This window comes from Amphiprion ocellaris, chromosome 11 (genome assembly GCF_022539595.1).
Source record: "Amphiprion ocellaris isolate individual 3 ecotype Okinawa chromosome 11, ASM2253959v1, whole genome shotgun sequence".
Classification (NCBI taxonomy): domain Eukaryota; kingdom Metazoa; phylum Chordata; class Actinopteri; family Pomacentridae; genus Amphiprion; species Amphiprion ocellaris.
In genome coordinates, this window is record NC_072776.1 from 14,755,368 (window position 1) to 14,764,156 (window position 8,789).

Sequence of the window (8,789 nt, forward strand, 5' to 3'; positions counted from 1 at the left end):
AAAAACATTGGTGGTATCATTTCTGATCAACACAGCTTGCAGTGTTCTTCCTTTATTGATAATTAGGAAGAGAGTTTGTCAATTTTGGTGTTGGGAGAGACATGCTCTTCATCAATGTTATAACTGTCACAGTCTGTTAATGTGCAGCTGTGTGCTTCAATTAATTTTATGATAATTCCTTGATTTCTTCCGACAGTTTGAAGGCAGGAAGTACTGTGAACATGACTTCCAGATGTTGTTTGCTCCTTGCTGCCATCAGTGTGGTAAGTACAGTAAAAGAGAATAAATTACACACGATTTTCTTTACCTGCTCTCACCACTTAAGGGTCAGATGGGCACAAAGCCTGGAGTGTGTGCCCTTCTAAAAATATTTCTTATCGAACCGTTTTCTCATTAAAAGATTTCTGCTTTTCTCTCAGGGGAGTTCATTATTGGCCGTGTGATCAAGGCAATGAACAACAGTTGGCATCCGGACTGCTTCTGCTGTGATATCTGCCAGGCTGTGCTCGCAGATGTTGGATTTGTTAAAAATGCTGGAAGGTCAGTTACTCCACAGCACATCACTGTGATTTTATTGGTGATACTCAGGTAAAAATATCATCTAATAGCTACTAAAAAGTAGGAAAATGTTTTCTGTTATGCTGCTTAAGCTGTTTTACTGACGTTTCTCCAATTTCTAAAAACCCCTGTCAAACATTCTCACAACATTCTCCTCCTCATCCCTGTTTTAAATGATCCAGCCTCAAAAACTACAAAGGTCAGCCTGCTGTTCTGTACTACAGTGTATCAGCGTAGAGTACTGACAACATTTCTTGATGTGACCATTAAAGAAGAAATCTAATTGAATCAAATCTTCAACCAGGACTTGCTGTGAATGTGGTTTTGGACGATGATAATAAAGGTTCTGTTTCAAGGACTCAACGACTACTTCTGCATCACTTGTGTCACAGACGACAAATAGCATCAAGTAACATATTATTGGAAGATCATGCCAGAGGAGATTTAATCACCAATCAGCTGCATTGTTTAGGTCTCTTCATGCTGCTAAAACAACTTTGAACTGTTGGGGCATGGACATGGGACCCTTGGGAGTTTCTGGTATGAGGATCCAGTGGTTTGAGGGGCGGTGCCTCCTTGTATTGTACACATGCCAATGCATATTACAGATGCCTGATCAGACTGGGATCTGTGGAGTTTAGAGGCTGGCTTTTTGTCATGTCCCTCGAACCATTCCTGATCAGTCTGGTGGGGCCACTATCATCTGCGTGATGTAAATTTCATCACGTCCCCAAGTCTGTGAGGGTCCGTACAGACCCCTCTGCAGATATGTATGTGCAGTCCAAAATTTGGGTCCGTGTCTACAGAATACATAAATATCGACCGACTGTGCATGTATGGAATGGAATCCTCCCAGTGGTTTTGCAGCAGACTAGGCAGTAGTTTAAGAAATTATCAATGCTAATCACTTCACCTGCCTGTGGTTTAAATGTTGCGTCTGATCGTTGTTAATCAAGCATTTCTGTCTTTCATCAGGCACCTGTGCCGTCCGTGTCACAACAGAGAGAAAGCTCGAGGCCTCGGCAAGTACATCTGTCAGAAGTGTCACGCCATCATTGAGGAGCAACCTCTGCTGTTCAAGAATGATCCCTACCACCCTGATCACTTCAACTGCAACAACTGCGGGTAAACACTGGCACTCACAAACCTGGCCAGCTGCGTCACAAATGGTTGACAGCTTGAAGCAAGTGAGATGACCAAGTGCTGCAGCTGATAGTGGATGCAAGCTTGCGTTAGGTTGTGAATAGTCATGAAAACACCACATTTTCAGACTTCCAGATGGGTGTCTTAAAATTCCTTGCTAGACACACACTTCATTTGTTTTGTAGTCACGCTTCTGCCAAGTTTATCCAGACTCGTAAACACGGATGCAGCAGCTTTACTCTGCTGAGACAAAGATCACCCATGATTAAAGGGTTTATCTCTCTTTATCTCTCACTCACTGAATAAATGTACGTACTAATAACTGTCATCTCTAACAAATATGTGTTTAGAGATTCACAGTCTATGCAGGAATAGATGTTTAGAACCACCACTCAAAACAGAAACATTTTCAATCTGCTGCAAGATGATGGACCAAAGACGTCATAGTGCTCTCTGGTGGACAAACTATGTAATTTGTGTTAAAGGTCCTCATACAAAATATCTGTATGTGTAAATTCAGTTTCAAAACCAATGATTATTTCTCTGCCGGTTTTTAAAATATTGTGTTCTTTGCATCAGTGCCCAGCTATAATTCAGCTTTCATTTACTTTAATTACATCTTCTGTATTTGTATTAGTATTGCCTGAAATGAAGTAGAACTGATGTGGAATTATTTACCTCTATGTCTGCAGTAAGGAGCTGACAGCTGATGCCAGGGAGCTGAAGGGGGAGCTCTACTGTCTACCCTGCCATGACAAGATGGGAGTCCCAATATGCGGGGCCTGTAGGAGACCCATCGAGGGCCGTGTGGTCAATGCCATGGGCAAGCAGTGGCATGTGGAGGTGCGATGTTGAACTGTAGAAAAACAGCTTCAGTTACACTCACATTTGATGGATTTCCTGCAGAGATGCAAATTACTTGCTATTTACATAACTGAGATGCTGAAATACTTTTGGCTATGGCCATAGTTTTATATGCTTTATTTTCAATACATTTCACCCATCAAATGATCTTTAAAATGTGTCATGTATGACTCATATCTTTACCGTCTTTATCTCCACAGTTTATCTCTCACCTGTGTACATCATTCCTCTACTATCTGTCCTTCTCCTCTTTTTTTCTCTGATGTCAGCTTTCCTTCTACCTTTTCACATTTTATGTCTATTTTCCCATTTGCTTTCCTCCACGTGTAGCATCATGTTTGTACTGTATGTGAGCGCCCATTTCAGGGCCACCCATTTTATGAGCGAGGTGGTCATGCCTACTGTGAGAGACACTTTGATATGGTGAGGGGATTAAGGATCGGCTTGATGTTGATTGCTGCCCTGTATCCCTGCCTGGCTACAATTTCCCGGCCTCCATACAAGGGTTACTCTACAGTATGAGTTACCAGATGCTCTTGTCATTAAAAAGCAACAACTGCAGGCAAGATTGACTGAAACTCATGTCTTGAGAAAAGGAAATAGTATTTTCAGGTCCTCAATTTAGGTGCTTTTCCTAACTTATTGTTCAGAATTCACAATGTTTAAACATATTATCTTTTGAGATGAAAATAAGTCCTAGTTTAATATTGGTTTTAAAACTCAGTTTTATTCTTCAGCGATACATAGAATTCTGTCAGAGGGTGTTATATGCTACAAAACTAAGATTCTAGAGGAATCTGTTCTTTATTTTGGTTTAAAAATGGTCATATATGTTGAATATTAGAAGGAAAACAATGGCTTGCGATACACTCCATCAAAATCTGCTTTTAAAAATCTACATATGTCTCTGTATGATGTCCTCATACATTGTTGCTCAACAAAGATGATACGTCTGATAGTTGAACTACACTTTTTACTCATTATCATTGTAAGAAGTACTGTATTTTTCCCATACACTACCAGTTCTCCCTTTCTTGTCTTTTTGGAGGACTGATGCACCCTCTAGTGGTCACTATTCTGTCCACCTTCTCAACTCTGTATGGACGCAGTAACAGGACATCTGTAATGAACTGATACGGTTGTGGTCTGAGTTGATAATGTCTAAGCCAGATTGCACTGCTGTCATTAGCATGACCAGAGTGTGATAATGTACTGACTGATGGCTGTGCTAACCATGTGTGCTTGGCTTTGGGTTTGCTTGCAGCATTTTGTGTGTGCTAAGTGTGAGAAACCGTTCCTTGGACACCGTCACTACGAACGCAAGGGCCTGGCTTACTGTGAAACACACTACAACCAGGTAACATTCGCTAGTATTGGGGGTGTTTATGCTGAACACACATAGAAACTGAAACGTGCAGCTGTGTTTTGCTCTGTAATGACGTTTTTTCCCCTGTGGCTTATTTAATCATGTATATGTCTACCAAACAGATTATCTGCATCACGGTATAGATTAGAAATGAACTGGAACTCTGTATTTATCCTGAAACAGGAAGTGATGATGAAGGTATTGATAGGGAAGGGGGAAGGTAGACATGTGAGGAAGCCTGTGGAAATTAGAGAGTTGCAGTCTAAATTTTTCAGCCTTTAGGATTGCACACGAACGCAACATTTTTGACAGTGAAACAACAAATGAGTCACATACACCATTTGTACTGGTATATGCATGATAATGAAATATTCCACTTGTCCCAATTTGTATATATACAAAATGATATAAGTAAACACTAGATATGGATTTATTAATACAAGATAGTTCATATTTGTATCAACAAAATATCATGTAATGCCAACAATAGGTGACTCAGATAAACCATGATTTTGTCAATGCAGTGACTCCACCTAGTGTTAGAAAGCTGTTTGATATTATATGGGATTTTTTTTCTTTCTTTCAAAACAATATGGTTTTATGCTTTGAGGACAATTTAAAAATGCCTTCCAGCCTTGTAGGCTGTGTTTGTGTCCTGGCTTTGAACACAGCATGTTTTATGAGCAACAATAAAGGGTGCTAAGATGTGCTAACTTTCTATTTGTCTGCCCTCTTTACACTCAGCTCTTTGGGGATGTTTGCTACCACTGCAATCGTGTTATTGAAGGAGATGGTAAGAAACTCATTTTGGATAAAAATATAATAAACTTAGGATGAAGAGGTTATCGTGCACTTTTGTTGACATCAGCATTCATTAGAGCAACCTCTCTTCTATATTATATTGACTACACTGTGCAGATTTCCTGATATGGCACCTCTTGAAGATTGTATTGTGAATTTCAGACTAAACAGCATTCATTTAATTTAACTCATGTGATGAAAATCTGGGACAGCGTCTCATGTGACTGTCTGTTTTTTTCAGTGGTGTCTGCCCTCAACAAGGCGTGGTGTGTTAACTGTTTTGCCTGCTCAACCTGCAACACCAAGCTCACTCTCAAGTAAGTTGTAGCGTGAATTTTAGACACACTGTACCCTTAATACTGACAATTCATTTTAACCTGGATTATGCACTCAGTTGGCATTAATTACAATTTCTAAAGACAGTACAATTGACATGTGATTTGTCTCAAGTTTCTCTGCTTGTTCTGCCATGTTTCTCTTTCACAACCACTCTGCTGCTATCTGTTGCTGTTAACATTCTGTTCTTCAGTCCTCTTCTTTCCAGATTTTCTCACTTTTTCTCCTATTATCTTGTGTCTCTGTGGGTGTGTATCTCCACCTCTCCTCCCTTTTATTACCTTTTATATTATCCCTCCCCTTTGTCATCTGGTGTGCTTGTCCTGTTTGCCTTTTCCTTTCCCTGCCGTCCCGTCAACTCTCACATCTCTTTCTCTTCCCCCTCTTTCACACCTCTCGTCATCTGTCCTTCGTCCCTGCTGTATCAGGGAAAAGTTTGTGGAGGTGGATCTGAAACCGGTGTGTAAACACTGCTATGAACGCCTCCCAGATGACATGAAACGCCGGCTGGCCAAGCGCGAACGAGACTCGAAAGAGAAGAAGAAGAAATTACTGATACCCATGTGTCTGTGATCCCCTCTTTCTCCTTTCTTCTCACTTCAACCGTACTTCTCTTTGGTCAGTTTCCTTCTTCCTCACTGTCTGATTCTGTTTTTTGCTATTTTATGTCAGGCCTCTTTTTATCCTCACTTCACTGTTATACTGAGTTCATTTGGCTGTCAAGCCAAAGGATAAAAGCAGAAATTTACTATGTAAATGGACACTGACTGACTGAACACATTTTAGTAACCTAACGGTAGAAATGTTTCAGTGCATGATCCCTTCTCAGCAGGAAACACTGGTCAGGATTTATGCCGGTACCCTGGTAACCTCTGCTATGCAAACAGGAAAATCACATCAGTCACATGATGAAGGGAATTCTTTGTTTCCTGGCTCTCCCAGTCTGTCTGGTGTAAGAAGTAAAGCCATAATCACTTCCGGCAGCAAATGCTGAGGTTCCACTGAGTTAAACACGTGCCCTGGTCCTGGCAGTGATTATCTGCTTTGGGAGGGAATGTTGTTCAAGAACAGCTGAGGAGAAACGGTTTAGAGAGCTGGCCAGTGTTGTTAGAATTAAATACATTTAATACAGAGAACAACCAGAAGCCACTCTAGGAGCACACACTACCTCTGCCAAGACATTATAGATATCAGTGTTTATTTTCAATTATTTTAAAGAAGCAACGCTAAATCTTTTTGTAGATAAATGTCAGTACTCACAGTGATATACGTCTTGGGCTGTATGGCCAAGATTGTTGTCATTGAAGGAAATGTAGTAGTTCATCAAAAGTACATCAAAAGTGGTCAGAAATCTGCAGAAATATTGTAAAGGATGTGCACCTTCATGCATGTTTAGTTATACAGCTTAATTTTTAACAAACGACAACTAATAAAACAGAAAGAAAGAACTAAAAACTGAAGTATAGGACACTTGTGTTGCAAACAGAAGGCATGTCTTCCTTTTTCTATACCGCATTGATATTAACATGTCACTACGTGTCGTATCATAACAGATATGTCCGCACAAGGAGTGACAACATGTAATCTCCAACCTGTAACTGTGCATCTTTCTTCCACAGGAACAAGTTTGTGGAGTTTGACATGAAGCCAGTTTGTAAGAAGTGTTATGAGAAGTTCCCTCTGGAGCTGAAGAAGAGACTGAAGAAGCTGTCGGAGACTGTTGCTCGGAAGTAAACAGACAGTTGAGCAGCTGGTGGCATTGAAAGACGGACGAGACCGTGAGGTGGCCCTGCACATGCCCAGAACTGAGAGTCATTTTAGATAGAATTTGTGTGTTTTATATTACTAGTATGTTACATTTAGGTCGAATATTTCAGCAGAACACATTTGTGCTTTTAGTTACAGCAGTCAAGCTTTGAGCTTTGATTTCAAGAGCCCAACACTGGCAGATGGCTCGAGATTGTTGATCAGTCAGTCAGTCAGTAGGTTTAGCTTTAACCTCTTCAGTGCCTTTTGGCTCAAACACTGCACTGTATATTTTTTCACTCGCTTGCCTACTTCACTACTTTATATATAAAACAAAACACATGACGATGGTCCTGTATTTATTATATGAGCATTGAGAGAAAACATAGAAATGTGGGAAGGGCATAAAGACTTGCACTGACAGGTTGTTCAGCTGTCTGCCAGCTTGTCTTGTGATGCCAAAAAAATCTGGTTCTTTGTTTGACTGATGTTACCGCTGCATTTCTATAATAAATAAGTAAACCAAAGACAGCTGAAAAAAATACTGTTGTACTGAATGTGTATATAATCTTTAATGTTTGTCCTTTTCTTCCCACAAGTATAACTATATGTATTCTTCTTGTGTATTTTCTTTAATATCATGCAAAATAAGTTAGCTGAGGTCACATTTCTTCTTGAATCTACAGTTTAATGCTATCATATTACATGCTACAATAAAGGACACAACTATCACCTGTAGTGTTTTAAATTACCTTGTTACAGTATGTGCTGTGCAAAACATTTTTTAGATTCACACGCACAGTATAAAATACTCCAATCCAGCCCTGAAATAAATCCAAAATTTATACTGTAGAGTTTTTATTTTTCTCCTCCTATTTGGAGTAAATACATGTGAGTGCGAGAATAACAGAAACCTTTCAAGATGTGTACTGCAGTACAATTCAACATTATAACTGCAGTTTAAATTCTGCTGTGCCAAAACATCGCCCCTGACATGCTGTCAACAAGTACTGAACATAATAAGCTTCTGAGTGACATGATTTATTGCACGGCAACTGGTAGCTGTGTGTGTGTCTTACAACACGGTGGCTTGTGGCATGTGCGGAGACCGGATGTGGGAGTAATGCTAGATGTTAGAACATTTGCCTCTGTTGTTTGTAATCCAGAGAAAGTGATCCTCTTAGGGAGGTGTACCGACTTCCTCAGGGCTCAGACCCACTTAGGAAAGAAAGCCAACTGCTCCCATTCTCAAAATGCTTCACTTGAGCAGTATTTTATCATAGAAAACATATCTTTTATTATGTAGAAGCTCGACAGAAAAACACATTCCACAAATGTTTCAATTGCAAAGCCAATGTTGTTGTTGTGCATTTCATTTTACTATCAATGCCACATCGCTGCTCATGTCATGTAGAAGTAAAATTAGCCACAGAATTACAAATAGTTCAGTACACGGTTTCATTTGATGTCGTACTACCTGGGTGACTGATGTGACTGCACTGATACTGAGTTTTATCTTTGCAGTGTTTGTGAAGAGATTCAATCATGTTAACACACTGCATATTCTGGACTTGAACTGAAATGTATTTGTCATTATATCTAAGATAAATCTGTCAACCCATCTGAATAAACACCTGTGTCAATACCAGTATGTAGTGCTGTGTTCACTTTAATATAACATCGAATCTGTAGCAGTTTTAGGGTTTATAGGGGTCTTATTGGGACACACGCACACCACGCTCACACACACACACACACACATATATGTATATATATAATTTCTGCAATTCTTGTTTAATTGTTCTATATGCAAGTAACATATACTAACATGAAGAGCAATATATAGTTTCCCTTTGACCCATTCAGACACTACAATAGTCTAAATTTTGACTAATTTTTATCCTTAGATCAATTCAGGCTTTTAATTTTCAACTTATTTTACCTCCAGTTGCTCTTATTTGCGTTGAACCTAAAT

General features: G+C 39.6%; 1 protein-coding gene across 5 annotated transcripts in view; it reads left to right on the forward strand.

The window, feature by feature from the left end:
• Nucleotides 1-8,462, forward strand: part of LOC111575387 (LIM and senescent cell antigen-like-containing domain protein 1) — a 30,189-nt gene extending 21,727 nt beyond the window's left edge. For 3 of the 5 annotated variants that reach the window (XM_023280462.3, XM_023280461.3, XM_023280458.3), the window contains exons 3-11: nucleotides 197-263; nucleotides 420-540; nucleotides 1,534-1,683; nucleotides 2,394-2,544; nucleotides 3,830-3,922; nucleotides 4,676-4,724; nucleotides 4,974-5,049; nucleotides 5,497-5,686; nucleotides 6,688-8,462. In XM_023280462.3, the coding sequence (XP_023136230.1) occupies nucleotides 197-263; nucleotides 420-540; nucleotides 1,534-1,683; nucleotides 2,394-2,544; nucleotides 3,830-3,922; nucleotides 4,676-4,724; nucleotides 4,974-5,049; nucleotides 5,497-5,641 (852 nt within the window). In that variant the 3' untranslated portion in view covers nucleotides 5,642-5,686; nucleotides 6,688-8,462. Of the gene's footprint in view, nucleotides 1-196; nucleotides 264-419; nucleotides 541-1,533; nucleotides 1,684-2,393; nucleotides 2,545-2,895; nucleotides 2,989-3,829; nucleotides 3,923-4,675; nucleotides 4,725-4,973; nucleotides 5,050-5,496; nucleotides 5,687-6,687 lie in introns of all 5 variants that reach the window. The other 2 variants (XM_023280459.3, XM_023280460.3) reach the window with 2 other exon arrangements.
• Nucleotides 8,463-8,789: the final 327 nt, after the last annotated feature.